Below are 16,553 nucleotides of genomic sequence, written 5' to 3' on the forward strand. Positions count from 1 at the left end.
CAAGAGAAGAGGTGAAAGACCGGTGCTATGGGACATTCTGTTGATTAGAGATTGAGGAGGGGACAAAGAGCAGCCTGAGAGGCAAGAGGAAAAGCAGGCAGGTGTGGTGTGTTGGAAGCCGCGGGAAGAAAGCATTTCAAGGAAGAAAGGTGATCAATGTGTCTGATGCTGCCAATAGGTCATATAAGACAAGAACAGAATTCACTATTGGTTTTAATAACTTAGAAGTCTGGTCTTAGAGATCCTGATCAGCATTGTATTCCTCTTGTTCTAGGTAACATTTCAGAGGTTTCTATTGCTACTCCGAGTAGAAAATTGAAGCATAATGCCAGTTATGGAGTAGTCCAGAAAAAAACTAGTCACTTTAAATGTTTTTGGCAAAAATGTTGAAGTATAAAATTGTTTGACTTTACCTATGAAAAGTGTCAAAGTCAATGTCACCTAGCTGTAGCTACATTTAATTCCCATATTCATAGAGTAATATGGTGAGTTAAAAGCCATGTTTTAAGGCGGAACAACTCTTCAAAATAGGAAATTAGGAGGAGAGAACAGATAAAAATAGAATGAAAAAAATATATTAGCGATGTTAAGTAGAATAGGAATTTTATAGTGTTTTTACAGCAGTAGTTTTCAAGTGTGGTCCTCAGACCCCTGGTAGCCCCTTGAGACTTTTAGGGTTTTGCAAGATCGAAACTATTTTCATAATAACTTTATTTGCCTTTTTCACTGTTATCACATTTGCACTGATAGTGCAAAAGCAAAAGTGAGTAAAACTGTTGGTGCCATCACATGAATCAGGGCAATGCCATCAATATGTGCTGTTGTCATTGTATTTCTCACCACAGCACATTCAATAAAAAGAAAAGAAAAAAAAAAAGCCAGTTTCACTTAAGAATGTGCTCGATGAAGCAGCATAAAAATTAATTTTATTAAATCTTGACTCTTGAGCATGTCTTTTTAATATTCTGTGTGATGAAATGGGAAATATGCCCAGAGCACTTCTGCTGCATCCTGCAGTATGAAGGTTGTGTTGAGAAAAAGTACTTGTATGATTGTTTGAATTGAGAGCTGAATTAGTTGCTTTTTTCATGAAATGCCGTTTTTAAAACAGACCAACTAAAGTTACTAGGTTTGAGTATTTGGCAGTATTTTATTGAAAATGAATGAGGTGAGCCTGTCACTTCAAAGACTGATGGTATTTGTTACCAATTGTAAAATATGACTTTTTAAGTGAAAATTAGAATTTTGGAACACTTTACATCTACCAGAAAGAGCCGACAGCTTCCCAGTTCTTAAAGACTTGATGAGATCCATGGTGACATTCACAAATGTGACTTTTTTGGATATTGTATTATGATATGAATACAGTTTGATATTATATGACATTTGGAATATCTGCAAAACTCAGCAAACCAATATTTTCCAAATGGCAGTCTACATACATCGTATATGAGTAAAAAGATCCATTCAGAGTGTAAGATAGACTTCTGCTTCTAGCCAAGATAGAGTGACAGGTATGCCTCATGTATCTTTTCATGTGCTTATTGGCCATTTGTATATCTTCTTTGGAAAAATGTTTATTCAGATCTTTTGCCCATTTGAAAAATTAATTTTTTTTTTTAATTGTTGAATTGTGACTTTCTTTTTTGGAGATGTTATATTAGGCTCTCCCTCCTCCAGACTTTGATGTAACAGTGCTATGTTCTTCTTAGGCTATCCGAGACCTACTCAGGTTCAATAGTCATAAATTTTAAGACAGGCACACTCCACTCTGTTGGAAGTAGCATGGCCACAGTTGCTTCGATGTTTATATTTTCTTGCTTTTCTCTCTTTAAATTCAAATATTAAAGTTGGGTCCAGTTCCTTAATCTTTTATCAGATATTCTCTATACCTACTGCTATGTTTGTCTTGCAGTTTCCTGGTGATGATATGGCATCTGCCAGCTCCAGCCGGGCAGGAGTGGCCCTGCCTTTTGAGAAGTCTCAGCTTACTTTGAAGGGTGAGTGGCACCATGTGAAATGTTTGTCATTTGAGGTCCAACCCAGTCTCTGGAGAAGAGGTGGAATTATACCACACCTTGGTCTGGAGAGCCAGATTTTGTGAAATAGCTTAGGAGTGTAGCTTTTCATTCTCATAGGTTGTCATTTGTAGCTGAAATTCTTGGAAGAAAAAGAAAAAAGGAACTTTTGGCAAAAATTGTCTAAAATGGAGATTCTTTCATGCCCCAGGTCTCTTTTCTATCTACATTCATTCGCTAGGTGGTCTCATCCAACCTCCTGGGTTTAAATGCCACCAATATAAGATCACTGCCGAATTTGTATCTTTAGCTTGATCTTTCCTTTGAACTCCAATAGCCCACTTGTCATTTCCACTTGAATGTTTAGTAAACATCTAAAATGTGACATGTCTGGAACCGAACTCTTGATTTTTTCCCTTCATATCCTATATTCAACTAATCAGCAAATCTGGTTGTGTCTATCTTCAACATTCAGCTACTTCTCACCATCCTCACCAGCTGCTACCACCTCTACCCTGGGTTTAGACAGTAGCCTCATAACCCATCCCCCTGCTTCTGCCCTTTGTCCCCCTTTATTCTGTTGGTCACACAGCAGCCAGTGATCTTACTAAACTGTAAGTTAGCTCTTGTAAGTCCTCTGCTCAAACACAGCAAGGGCTCTCCGTCTCAGTCAGAACAAAAGCTGAAGATCCCACTTGATCTGATCCCCCATTTCTCATCATCTCATCATCATAAGATGTTTAGCATCTTATCATATATTTAAGAGAAATTTATATTTCCTTTCCTGTGGATTGCCTGTCCATATTCTTTGCCTTTTTCATATTGATTTTTTTTTAATAGTCTTGATACTTTTAAGTTATTTTTCTTGGCCTCTCATTGCTGCTCCAGCCCTTTTGAGGAGGGAGAAGGATTAGAGTAAACTCATAGGGTTTTGAATTTAGGACTATAGCCTTTACTATCTTACCTAATAATTAGCAAGCCTAGGTTAAAACAGAAGACTGCCCATGGAACTTGGTGACTTCCCGAGGTCCCAATTTTGGATCCATATTATTCAAGAAAAACACTGACTTCTAACAGATTTCTCCTTGACCTTTCTTCAGTGAGAATTTTCTTACTATTGTGGAAAGAGCTAACTTGATCATATAGGTCTATTTCGTATAGGCATTGAATCTATAGTGATTTGATAATTCCATCCAGGAAAATAGTAGAGAAGAAAGAGAGAAAGAAATAACAATTTAGTATGCATAAATTTTAAGTAGTATGGGTTATTCTTCCTCTCGTGTGTTTCATTTATAGAGCCTATGATGTAATTTGGGAGATGTTACTATGCTTCTTCATAGTGCAATCCTAGAGTTTTAAGATACACTTTAAAAATGCATCAAAGCCCTTAAACAGAAGCCAACTATTTTCCGTGATATTTAACTCAAAAAACACTGAAAACGCAGCTAACAAAGCAAAAAACGGACTATTTGGAACCTATTGAAAGATAATATGCCAGGGGTATAATTTTGGGCATATGTGATTTTTGCTTTATTTGTTGACTCTAAAAGCTAAATAAACTTTCTAGGTAATCTTGCTTGTATCTTGAAGCCTTTATTTTGGCTTGTATTTTAGAAAAAGAAACATTCAAAATATCATCCTGCTGATTAATTATAAATTACAGAGGGGAAAATACATCTTTACAGTGAAGAGACCTGGCCAACTCCACATTAACCAAGGATCAAACTTAACATTCCCAATAGGAGAACAATGTAGTGTGTGTAATAAGTATACAATGTAACCTATATAATATTCTTGACTAAAATGTTCAATTTGAATTAATCATAAGGAAACAATCAGAAAAATGCAGAATTTGGCCCATTCTAGAAGACAGCTGGTGAAAGTCTTTAAAAATCATTGTTATGTAAAAAGGAAGAGAGAGCATTTTAAATTTTAAAAGGTTAAGGAGACAACAACCAAATGCAATGTGTTCATCTTGACTGGATCCTGGATTAGAGGGAAAACAGTTATAATAAACAATATGTTTGGGACAATTGGAGAGATTTGGATATGGTATGAATATCAATTGATAGAGAGAGTAACTAAATTTATTTGCTTGTTTGTTTGTTTATTTATTTTAGGTGAGGCAACCCTTGGTTGACCTCACAGATTGCAAGGACCTTGTCAGCTTACAATCTCTTATTTTTTTATTTTTTACGCCTACAGCACCTGCTCTTCCTAGGTGGTCTCCCATCTAAGTACTAACCAAGTCTGAAAGTCTGACCCTGCTTAGCTTCCAAGATCAGATGGGATTGGGCTTGTTCATTAGGTATAATAATGATGGTGTGATTAGGTGGAGGAATGTCCTTATTCTTAGGAATTGCATTCTGAAAGTATTTAGGGTTGATCTGTCATGATGTCTAGAATTTCCTTTCAAATAGTTTATCAGAAAAAAAGTGTGTGGATATAGACATAGAAACACAAAAATGTAGTTATAAATATTATATAATATATAAATCCTGTGCTGTCCAATAAGATAGCCACCATAGTCCTGTAGAACTATTTACATTAAAAGTATATTAATTAAATTAAATTTACAGTTCAAATCCTCGGTGACATTAGCCATATTTAAAGTGCTCAATAGCCACATGTATCACATGGCAATGCATTGGACAGCCCTGGTGTAGAACATTTTTGTTATCACAAAAGTTCTGTTGAATAGCACTGATATAAACACATACATAGAGCGGGACAGAGGCAGATGTGGCAAAATGATAACAATTGGCGAAGAGTATGCAATTATTTATTCTTTCAACTTTTCTATAGTTTAGGTACATCAAAATAAGACTACGAACTGTAACGTGTGACCCTAGATTGGGTCCTGGACCAGAAACATTTTCTTTTCTCTTTTGCTATTATGGACGTTGATAGGACAATTTGAATTTAAATCAGGGCTGTATATTAGATAATATTAAAAATGTTAAATTTCTCGATGTTGACGATTGCTATGGTTATATTAGATTGTGCTAAGTCTTTGTTCTTAGAATCATACAGTGAAGGATTTAGGAGTAAAGGGACACAGCATCTAAAACTCACTTCCAAAGTTTCAGGAAAAAAAGTGTGTGTATGAGAGAGAGTCAGGAGAAAGAAAGAATAATAAAGCAAATAGTAAAAAGTTGATATTTGGTGACTCTGGGAAAAGGGTTTATAGAAATTCTGTATTATTCTTACAGCTTTTCTAAAAGCTTTGCTGAAATTTTGTCAAAATAAAAAAGAGGAAAAAAGGAACCTAAGGAATAAATCTAGAGGACAGAAAAGGAAACATCATGGCAGAGTTCAAAGAATTGGCCTGGGAGCCGGGAGACTTGCTTCCAAGTTTAGCTCTGGCTCTGACCAGCTCTAGGATTTGGATGTTATTTCACCATTCTGCATCTTAGTTGGCCCAGTTATTAAATAAAGAATTTGAACTTGATTTCAAAGAAACTGGCTCAAAATTGTAGGACTCTAATTATAGTTAGTCCATATATGTAAATATATATATTTTAGTTAAAGGCCTGCATGCAGAGCTACTCTCACCCCACCAGGTGGCCTCAGTTAACCTTGGTCTATGTGTACAGTGTTACATTTTTCTACTCTGAGCCACATTTTCCCAGCACCACAACCTTTTTATGCCTAGTATCATTCCCTGTTGCTCCTGAATCTTCAGCACGACTTTTGTTGTTATTCTTCTTTGACTTCTTCTTTACTGCTCTTTGGGGCCTGGAAAAGACAGGTATTGTTAACTGTCCAGAGGTGGGTTTGCACCTTGCCAAGTTGTGGACCCTTATAGGACTGTCACCTCTCAGAAAGATCTGGGAGGGAAAGGTTTGCTAACACTGGACAGAAAGGAGCTCAGGCTAGGACAATCTTGCCATCGTGGGTGAGGAACATCAGTCATATGCTCTGATTTGGGGCACAGGATAGAAGACATCTGAGTGTGTTTCATCCATGGCTATTATATGCTCTAAGAGGATCTTGTCTAGCTGCCGGTAGATACTTGCTTAGCTTGTGCTGAGTCCTGGCTTGCTGGTACCAAGTGAACATCAGAAATGCCACATGAAGGATACGAACAGAAGAGGAAATGCAGATGGTTAACAAGCAAACGGAAAAACTACTCAGTCTCACTAGCAATTGAAGAAAAGCATTAGAATGAATAAGCAAAGTCCAGCAATGGCATACAGCATGGTGTGGAGTCAGGCTGCCGAGATGCACATCCTGGCTTGAAGCTCCTTGGCTATGTAGCCTGGTGCAGTGACCCCGCTTTGGCAAGCCTGTTTCCTCCTGGGTGAATTGGGAGTGATGATATATTCCTTGCGTTCTGAAAGTATTTAGGGCTGATCTGTCATGGTGTCTACAATTTCCTTTCAAAAAAAGTGTGTGAATATAGACATAGATACACAAAAATGTAGTCATAAATATTATATATTTATATCCTGTGCTGTCCAATAGGATAGCCACCATAGTCCCGTAGAACTATTTACATTAAAAGTAAATTAATTAAATTAAATTTACAGTTCAAATCCTCAGTGACATTAGCCATATTTAAAGTGCTCAATAGCCACATGTATTACATGGCAATGCATTGGACAGCCTTGGTGTAGAACATTTTTGTTATCACAAAAGTTCTGTTGAATAGCACTGATATAAACACATACATAGAGCGGGACAGAGGCAAATGTGGCAAAATGATAACAATTGGTGAAGAGTATGCAATTATTCTGTTCTTTCAACTTTTCTGTAGTTTAGGTACATCAAAATAAAACTACTAACCAATGTGTGACCCTAGATTGGGTCCTGGACCAGAAACATTTTCTTTTCTCTTTTGCTGTTATGGACGTTGACAGGACAATTTGAATTCGAATTAGGGCTGTATATATAGTATAGTGTCTGTAATTAGTACTCATTAATTCTTAGCTATTAACTTCATGCTTTTTTTTTTTTTTTTACCTATATGATTTACAAAGAGTGAAAAAACATGGTACTCAGAACTATGCAGTGTTTAGTGAAATGGATATATTTCTATAGTGCTTATGGGTATCTATAAAGGTTTACTTTTTTTGGAAAAGAATTAAACAATTTTAAGAACTTTAAAAAATGTTTATATCTTTTGGAAGAATACTCAGAAATGCATGCAAATATATACATTTGTGGTTATTTACCTGGAGTAAAAACTTAGAAACAATCTCTTCATCAGTGAAAGAATAATTAACTAAATCATGGCATATCCTTGTAATGGGCTTATATTTCAGCCTTTTAAAATGGATTTTAGGTGGAGGAGAATTTTTAAAGAACTAGGGAAATAAAAAATAAAAGTCTAGAAAGTCTGGATTTACCGACATCTTGTTTTTAGGTTAGGAGTGATTTTTATTTCTTATGCTTCATATTTTAAAAATATCTTCACATTTGAAAAAATAAATTTTCTTAGAATCAGGGAAAAACAAAATTTGTTTTTTGAGAGAAACGGCAAAAAAGAGCAAGACCATCTGCCACAGGGGGGCAGCTGGGAGCCCTCTGGCTCAATCTTTGACTTTTTCTTCCTTTCCCGTCCAGTGGTGTCAGCAAAGCCCAAGGTACATAATCGCCAACCTCGAATTAACTCGTTTGTGGAAGTGGCAGTGGATGGACTCCCCAGCGAGACCAAGAAGACTGGGAAGCGAATTGGGAGCTCCGAGCTTCTCTGGAATGAGATCATCATTTTGTAAGAGAAAGTCCCTCTATTTGAATGCAGTAACATGGGGGGGAAAGAGAGAAGGCACTCTGAAGGGGCTGGGAGAGATCCAGATTTCCTGTGGAGCTTCTAACTCTTCTCTGCCTTTGGTACCTAAGCCGCCTCTCTATAGGTGTTTCCACATCATTGAGCTCACAGAGCATTCATTATTAGCTAGATGGTTACAGGGTCAGCTTTGTGGGAAAAAGGGGATATGTGAGTGTCTTCCTGTTTGGGATTTTTTCCCCCTTCTAAGACATCAGCAGTTTTCTTCTAAGTAGCAGGAGTGACTGATCTGCTTGGATGTGATGAAACACCTATTTGTTTTCTAGGAATGTCACAGCTCAGAGTCATTTAGATTTGAAGGTCTGGAGCTGCCATACCTTGAGAAATGAACTGCTAGGCACCGCCTCTGTCAATCTCTCCAGTGTTCTGAAGAACAATGGAGGCAAAAGTACGTATGATGAAGGGGTGGTTGACGTGCTTCATTTGTGGGGGTGGGGAGAAGAATTTGTAGGCATGGATTTCTCTCAACGTGGCGGATAAACCTGATGATGTCGTTTCCTCCAGGACCAGGGGCCACAGTGATTCTGCTCTCCGTGGGTGCTATCTGTGGAGTTTTAGGAAGGCTGAGTGCTTCTCTCTGCCTGCACTATAGAACTCCTTTTGCCCAGGGCTATGGTGGTGAGATGCAGTGATGGGTCCCCTTGATCTTTAGGGATCAGTGCTTTCCCTCTGCCTCTGCCCCTCTTTTCCCAATCCAGGAGATGAGTGACATGTAGAATTAAACTGTCAGATGCCTCCGGCCTACATCATTACTTTCCTAGTCTGAGCCCTGGAACAGAACGAAGGAGTTGCGTGAGAGAGTGATTACAAATAGTGTTCTGTGCTTAGTAGGCACTCAGTAAACATTTACTGGATGTTGGAATGTGGTGGAAGCTCTCTCGTAATTATTCGGGGTGCCTCTGCTGCATGGAAATCTAAACCCTAATGTCTATTTATTGTCGTTTGTGGTAAGTGGCATAACCGTGGCTGTGGTATCTGGACCCTCCCTCATAAAGCCTCTATTCAGAGCAGTACCATATGTGGTGAGGGAATGCCACAGAAAAAAAGGCTCCTTTTTCTCTTGAAGTCTGCTGTCTAGAAAATATTTTCTGAGAATAGATTTTGCTTAAGAGAGATGTGGAGGTGGGGAGTGTTGAGTCCCAGGGAGAGCGCTGCGTTGATTCGAGTCCTTTTTTTCTGAGCCTTTACTTTCTGATAGACCTGTTCTTTCTGAGGCTTCCCTGGTCTTTTCCTTTCTGCTGGGCACACGGATGTCATGAACCCACCATGGCCTCAGGAATTGCTTAAACCCAGGCGTATGCCTCTATTTTAATTCTTCACGGTACTCTCTGATGCTCTCTGTCTTCTGAATCGGTCCCTATTTTCCCAAAGCCGTTAATGATTTGATTCTCAAGGAGGGTTACATTTATTATGTCATTTGGAAATATACTTGTGGGCATTCTCATATTAGGATCAGTGGCCAATACGAGTGTCCTTTTCTTTCCTTCGTCATTTGTCTAGTCAACATACTTTTGCTTTTCATTATAAAAGTAATTGTAGAAAAACTAGAAATTACAGAAAAGCCCACAGACATACTAAGAAAATAAAACTCTCCTGTAAGCACAGCACCTAGTGATAATTATTATCATTTTGATATATACCCTTGGAGCTTTTTTCCGTGTGCCAACATATGTTAATATTTAAGACATCAATAAAACAAAATTAAGATTATAAAAGAACATATTATTTTGCATCATGCTTTTTGTCTTTAAAATGTATCGATGTATCTTTATTTTTGTTATAAAATACACATAACATCAAATTTACCATCTTAATCATTTTTAAGTGTATAGTTTGGTGTCATTAAGTACATTCACATTGTCTTGTAAGCAACCATCACCACCATCTATCTCCAGAACTTTTTCATTTTCCCAAACTCAAACTGTGTACACATTAAACTATAACTCTCCTCTCCCTTCCTCCCCTCTATCCCCCATCTTTCTGCTTTCTTTCTCTTTGAATCTGACTACTCAAGTTTCTCTGTGTGATACCTCATGGAATCATACAGTATTTTCGCCCTTTTGTGACTGGCTTATTTCACTCAGCATAATGTCTTCAAGCTTCATTCATGTTGTAGGACTTATTAGAATCTCCTTTTTAAAGGCTGAATAATATTCCATTGTATGAATAGACCACATTTTGTTTATCCATTCATCCATCCAAGGATTGCTTGAATTGCTTCTTCTACCTTTTGCCTATTGTACATAGTGCTGTTGTGAACATGAGTGTACAAATATCTCTTCAAGTCCCTGCTTTCAATTCTTTTGGATAAATACCTGAAAGTAGAACAGTTGGATCCTATGGTAATTCTATTTTTAATTTTTTGAGGAAACACCATCCTGTTTTCCATAGCTGCTGCACCATAACATATATCAATATAGCCTTAATTATCCTTCTAAAATTCAGTTTTTGATGACTTCCTGGTAGTAGTCTATCAGATGGCTGTGTGAAAAATATTTGAGTAGTTTTCACTATTTCACAATCACAAATAATGTTACGATAGACTTGAAAGTTTTAAAATCTTTATGCCCATGTTGAAAATTTACTTGAGAAAAGTATTGACCATGGACTTGCTGGGTTTAAACATTTTTTCAAGGATTCTGACACTACTACCAGCTTACCCTCCAGAAAAGTTCTACCAGTTTACCCTCCCATCAGCATTGGCTGAGATTGTTGGTTTCTATTGCACCTTAGCATTTATTGGATTTATTTGTTAAAAAAAAAAAAAATTTTTTTTGGCCTACTTAATAATTAACATTATGCCAGATTTGCGTCATCTTTTTCTTTTTTGGGTGTAGTATTTTAAAGTAAATTATAGCTGTCTCAACATTCTATCCTAGATTCTTCAGTATGCATTATAAAAAAAGGATATTTTCTTAACTAATTGCCATACCATTATCACACCTAGCTTATTAATATAAATTCCTTATTATCACCTATTACCCAGTTTATATCCAATTATATGATTTGTCTCAAAGTATTGTTTTAAAGTTGTTTGCTTGAATCTGGTTTTGGGCAAGCTCCTCTCATTGCATTTGGTTGTTATGTCGCTAAAGTTCCTCCACCTCCATCCCACCTATTTTTTAATGCTGTGATTTACTGAAGGAAACTCTGTGTTTTTAAAGTGTGTTTATTGCCTTATCCTTTGCTCATTTTTATATTGAAGTGTGTATATTTCCCTTTTGGTTTTAAAAGAACTCTTTATATGTTAAGGCTTATAATTTGTAAATGTTCTTCTAGTTTTTTATTTGCATTTTAATTTTGTAGGTTTTCTTTTTCTTTTTTCCAAACAGATGTTTTAAACTTTTTGTAGTCGAATCTGTCACCCTTTGTATTTTTAGCCTTTTCTTTTATGCTTCAAAAGGCTTTCCCCATCTGAGATCAGGTAAAATAGTCACCTCTGTTTTCATAGTTCATTATGATATTATTTTTCACATTTAATTTTTCATCCAAATGAATTTATTTTTGTGCACCGTGTAAGGATCTAATTTAATTTTTCTCACATAGTTAACCAATTTCTTTAGTTTATTGAATAATCTATTTTCCCAATGATTTGAGTTGCTGTGTTCAGCATATGTTAAAAACATATGTACACCTGGGCCTGTTTGGGGAATTTCCATTTCATCAGTTGTTTTATTAGCCTTTTCAAATCACTCTATTTTAGCTATTGTTACATTATAATATGTTTTAATATCTACAAGTTCAAGTTTCTCTTTTCAAAAATATTCCTCCCTCTTTTCTTTGCATATATGACATCATCACAAACTAAATTATTTTGTCAGGTTCTCTCCTCCTACTCTTCTCCCCTCAAATCTCTTGAGATTTTACTAGAATCCTATCATGTTAAGTTCCTTAATAGAGAATTTCCATACTGATTCTTCCTACCCAGGAACATGAAATATCTCTGAATTCATTCAAATCATTTTGAAGTTATCTTTAGATAGACTCTTTAATTTTTTAATATTATTTTCAGTGGGATCTTTTCCTATTATATCTTCTAACCTAGTGTTGTTACTATAGAACTATTAGTTTCTACATTTTCTTTTATATTCTGTCAGTTGCTGAATTCTTAGTATAGGTTTAGATAGTTTTTCTTTTTGGGTTTTCTTGGCAGACGTTTATGTGATTTCTAAGTCTGATAATTTTGCTCATCTTAGGAGATAATTTTACTTTTTTTCTTGTTAGTTGCTTTGTGTACAACTTCCTGTTTTAGTAATGATGGAGTGGGTATCCTGCCCTGTCTAATAACCAGGCTTCTAGTGATTCTCCTCCTCTGGGTGTGAGGTTGGGTGTTAGTAACATGTTTTCTTGGTTGATTAATCTTTTTTTTTTTTTTAATTAGGAAGGGTGTTGAATTTTTACCAAATATCTTTTAAGCAACCATTGAGATAATTACGATTTTTCTTCTTTCAATTTGTTATATTAATTTCCTAATAGTAACAATCTTAGAATTTCTAGAATATACCTAATTGCTCATGATACGTTATTTCTTGAAAGTTTAGTTTTGTTAGACTTGCTTGTTAATATTTTATTTGGGAGTTTTCCATCTATATTCATAAGTGACGTTTGTAGTTTTGTACTATTTTTGTCAGCTTTGGAATCGAGGCTAAGCTAATTTTATACAGTAAATTGAAGCACTTTCCAACTTCGGGAACAGACTGTATAACATGGGAATTATCTGTTCCATGAGTACAGGAAAGAGCTCACCCATAAAACCAACTGGGTCTGGCAGCTTTCTTTGAAATAATTCTTTGATGACTTTTTCAGTATTTTTCCCCATAATGATTAGTTTGTTCAACTTTTCTAATTCATCATGTGACAATTTTGTTAATTTATATTTTCTGAGAAAATTGAGATTTTCAAATTGATTAGTATAAAGATTTTAAACAGTATTCTCATTTTCAAAATGTTTCAATTTTTCTCACTTAAAAATTTTGATATTTGTGTGTTTTTCCCCCCAGTTTTTTTTTGACTAGCATAAACATTTTTGTTTTAACTTTTGCTTTTTAATTTATTTTTCACAGGACAACTTCTTGGATCCATTTAGCAATTATACCATATTTTCTAATGTTAATTTCCATTTTTAACTTAATATTAACTTTTTTTAACCATTTGCTCTTAGATGTATTATACATACTTTTTCATTCAGTCATTAAGTCATGTATAGCTTTTGAGTTGAAAACTTAGTGCATTTATTTTTGTCCTTGTCTAATAATGAAAACATTGTTGCTTTGAACTTGTCTTTGATTTTACTGCCCTAGGTATTCAGTTTTTTTTTTTTTTTAAGAAAAAGTACACAATAAATTTTTACATATGTTCACATCTGTGTAATCACCACTCAGATCAAGATAGAGAACGTTTCCAGGACCCCAGAAAGTTCCCCATGTCTGTCTCTTTTCATTAATATCCCTTTGCCCCACCCTGAGATAACCACTATTCTGATTTCTATCACTATACGTTAGTTTTGCCTATTCTTAAATTTCGTATCAATCAAATCATACAGTATGTTTTTTTATGCCTTCTCGTATAGTATGTTTTCTTGTGCCTTCTCATATCTGTGAGATCCATCCATGCTTTTGCATGCAACAATAATTTGCTTTTTTTATTGAATATAGTTTCCTAATATATAAATATACCACAATTTGTTTGTTCTCCTTTAGGTGGACATTTGGATTGTTTCCAGTTTTTGGCCATCATGAGCAAAGCTGCTGTGAACACTCTTATACATGTATTTTAGAGGACACATACATGTATTACTATTGAATATATTCCTATCTAGGGGCCTTGAATCATAGGGTGGGTTGTGTCTTTAGCTTTAGTAGATACTGTCCGCTTTCTGCTGGTGGACCAATCTGCCATCCCATACATTCTGCTGTGTTCTGCTTTATCGTTTGTAGTTGCTGTTGTGATTTTCTCTTTCAGACCAGAGTGATTTTTTTTAGAATACAAATAAAAGTTTAGTGTATGAAATTAAGGCCTTCCTATTTCATAGTTCACTAAGACTAAAGGAAGACCAGATAGTTTTTTAAAACAAAAATTTCACTTTCACTTCCTTCCACCCCCAACTATTAAAATGGCCTGACCAGATGTTATCAAAACCAACACTATAAATAACACCAAGTCCTTTAAAGACAACTATCCCAAATGTTTTTTTCTTGGCATAGGTGATCTTCATGGCATGGTACAGTGTGATCTTAAATCCTTGTAAAGCATCCCTGGCAGCTCTGGTCTGTCCATTATTTTCAAATCCAACAAATGCAATGTCATGCCTCCTGGGTACCAAACGTACTTCCTTGAAACCAGCAAACTGTTAAACAGCGTGGATAGCATCATCTCTTTAGTCTCCCTGGTAATTTATTAAGGAATATAATATAGTCTGGAGGACAATCAGAGACCTGAGGATTTGGTGTTCCCTGACCAGGCTTTTAATTTGCAGTCACTGCTCTCGTTCCACAGTTTTTTCTTTTTTCTTTTTTCTTTTCTTTGTCAGCAGAGCACCACACATTTTAGATACTATATCAGAATCTGTTTTTGCATACTGAATTCTCATTGGTTTTACCATAAAACGGAAATCCTTGTAACTGTCTCAAGATTTTTATGGACAATCCCAGTTCTTTAAATATAACAATGGCTTAAAAACAATAAACAAATCTTTAAAAAATTAAATAAATAAATAAATAATTAAATAGTTAAATAAACAAATAAACAAATAAATAAATAAAACACACACAAAAAAACCAACAGCTTGCCCCCTTAGCTTCATGGTCTTTAAAGCCACAATATTTACCACTTGGGCAAACTGAGAAAACAGTACATATAGAGATTTCCTCAATTTTTCTTTTTTAATTCATCTTGTTGATATAAATTGTTATTTGGTCTGATATCCATGTTTTGGGTTAAACTGTTCAAATAGCCTGAGGCCAGTGCCTCATCCTGTAAGAAGCTCAGAGTGATTTAGGAGGATGTTTTCTGAGTTTCTCAAGGCTTCTGTTGTTTATGGCGGTGGCTGCAGCTCCTGCTGCTCTTGCTGACACCAGCCTCAGCACTCTGAGTGTGTGGCCAGGTTGAGTAGTGAGGCACATCAGATCCGAATCTGATAGAATGTGGATTGTAATAGGGCAGTGGGTTGCTTTTTCTTAGAGAAACAGATCTTTGCGGATGACAATGGCATAGCTGATGTACATAGTATTCCAGACATATTTTATAAAGTCTTCTATTTAAAACAAGGCTATTTCTGGTAATTACAAATCTGTCATATAGAGAAGTGGTTAAGAATGTGTAGACTCTGGGATCAGACTACCTGGGTTTAAATCATGATTTCACCAGCTTTGTGACATCAGGCAGTCATGTAACCTCTCTGTGCTTCTATTTCCTTTTCTGTAAAATGTTGTTTAGAGATGAAATGAGCTAACAACAGTACAGGTACACACATAAATGCTATATAAGTAGTAATAGCAGTAGTAGTTATTCTGTCTACTCTGATACTTTTCCTCCCAAAGACTGGGAGGTTCGAATCCTAGAGATGGACAACAGAGACCCTGTTTCCTGATGTGAGACCTCCTTGCCTAAATGGGAGGCAGCTCTGAGGTTGTTCCAAGAACGAATTCTAAGACTGGACAAATGCAAAAGCTTTAGGGGTCGCGGAGTGGGGAGGCTGACAGTAATGGGGGACATTTGAGCACTAAGATCTTGGTGGCTGCATTCCTTGGGGAGCTGCTGAGCTGGAAATGTTTCCAGAGTGGTGTTTAAGTGTGAATTTGGTCACGCAGGGTAGTGGGTCACAGTGTATTAGGTGACTCTTCTCACTGTGGCCTGGTCTTCCTGAAACTACTTTTCCTGAGAAAAGGCCCGATGGGTGGTGGTTATCCTACCTGACGTTTTTCACTTCCATGAGACTTACTTCCCTCTTTCATTTGCTCCCTTGTTTTCCCTGGGTAGACTTGGAAGTTGATTGGGAAACTCAGCTGGTATTTTGTGCCTTCCCCTGGCAGAGGGATGCTGTGGTGGAGGGTCTTACTAAGACTTGCAGTTGCATAATGGCCAGCCTTGGCTAACTTTCTGTGGGGACATCGACCTGGTTGTGGCCGCAAAGAAGACTTGCTCGACCAAAGGTTCTAGTTTGGCTCTTAGGGACAACTCTAGTCATCTCTGTGTGGAAGCCAGATTTTGAGATTAAATATTGATTATTAAAAACTTTTTTATTAGGGGAATTTTCAAACATCATCCCCATTACCCAGCTTCAGTAGTTATCAGCATCTTTCATCTGTACCAATCCATTGGATGATCTTAATTTCTTTTGAAATTGGTAACAGGTAGGGCCCAAGACTCAGTTTTCTCTTGTAGCTCTCTGCTGCAGCTGGCCCCACTGACACTGCAGACCTTGGCACAAACAGATTGTCCTACTTTCAAAGGAGGGAAATGTAACTTAAAGTAGCCTTTTATAAAAACTTTTTTATTTTAATTAATCAATTAATTATTTTTTTTACAGTAGAAAAGAAAAGTTTTATTAGAAGGGAAAGTACACTTCTAGACGTGGAAGCGGGCCTGAGCAAGGGAAGCGTGGCTCAAAAGGCCAAAACTTCTTTATTTTAAAATAATTTCAGATTCAGAGAAAAGTTAAAGAATGAACGAAGAACTCTCCATACCCTTCACTCAACTGTTTATATTTTGATTCATTTGCTTTAACATTATTTCTATCTGTACAT

The 16,553-nt window shown here is 36.2% G+C and overlaps 1 protein-coding gene and 1 pseudogene across 3 annotated transcripts in view; one reads left to right on the plus strand and one right to left on the minus strand.

The window, feature by feature from the left end:
• Positions 1 to 16,553, plus strand: part of WWP2 (WW domain containing E3 ubiquitin protein ligase 2) — a 122,521-nt gene that overhangs the window by 16,439 nt on the left and 89,529 nt on the right. For all 3 annotated transcript variants that reach the window (XM_039851857.1, XM_039851858.1, XM_039851859.1), the window contains exons 2-4: positions 1,916 to 2,000; positions 7,587 to 7,734; positions 8,076 to 8,197. In XM_039851857.1, coding sequence (XP_039707791.1) covers positions 1,931 to 2,000; positions 7,587 to 7,734; positions 8,076 to 8,197 — 340 coding nt within the window. In that variant the 5' untranslated portion in view covers positions 1,916 to 1,930. The remainder of the gene's footprint in view (positions 1 to 1,915; positions 2,001 to 7,586; positions 7,735 to 8,075; positions 8,198 to 16,553) is intronic.
• On the minus strand, positions 8,551 to 14,763 carry LOC120593863 (U2 small nuclear ribonucleoprotein B''-like; annotated as a pseudogene).

This window comes from Pteropus medius, unplaced genomic scaffold (assembly GCF_902729225.1).
Source record: "Pteropus medius unplaced genomic scaffold, Ma_sr-lr_union100, whole genome shotgun sequence".
Classification (NCBI taxonomy): Eukaryota; Metazoa; Chordata; class Mammalia; order Chiroptera; family Pteropodidae; genus Pteropus; species Pteropus medius.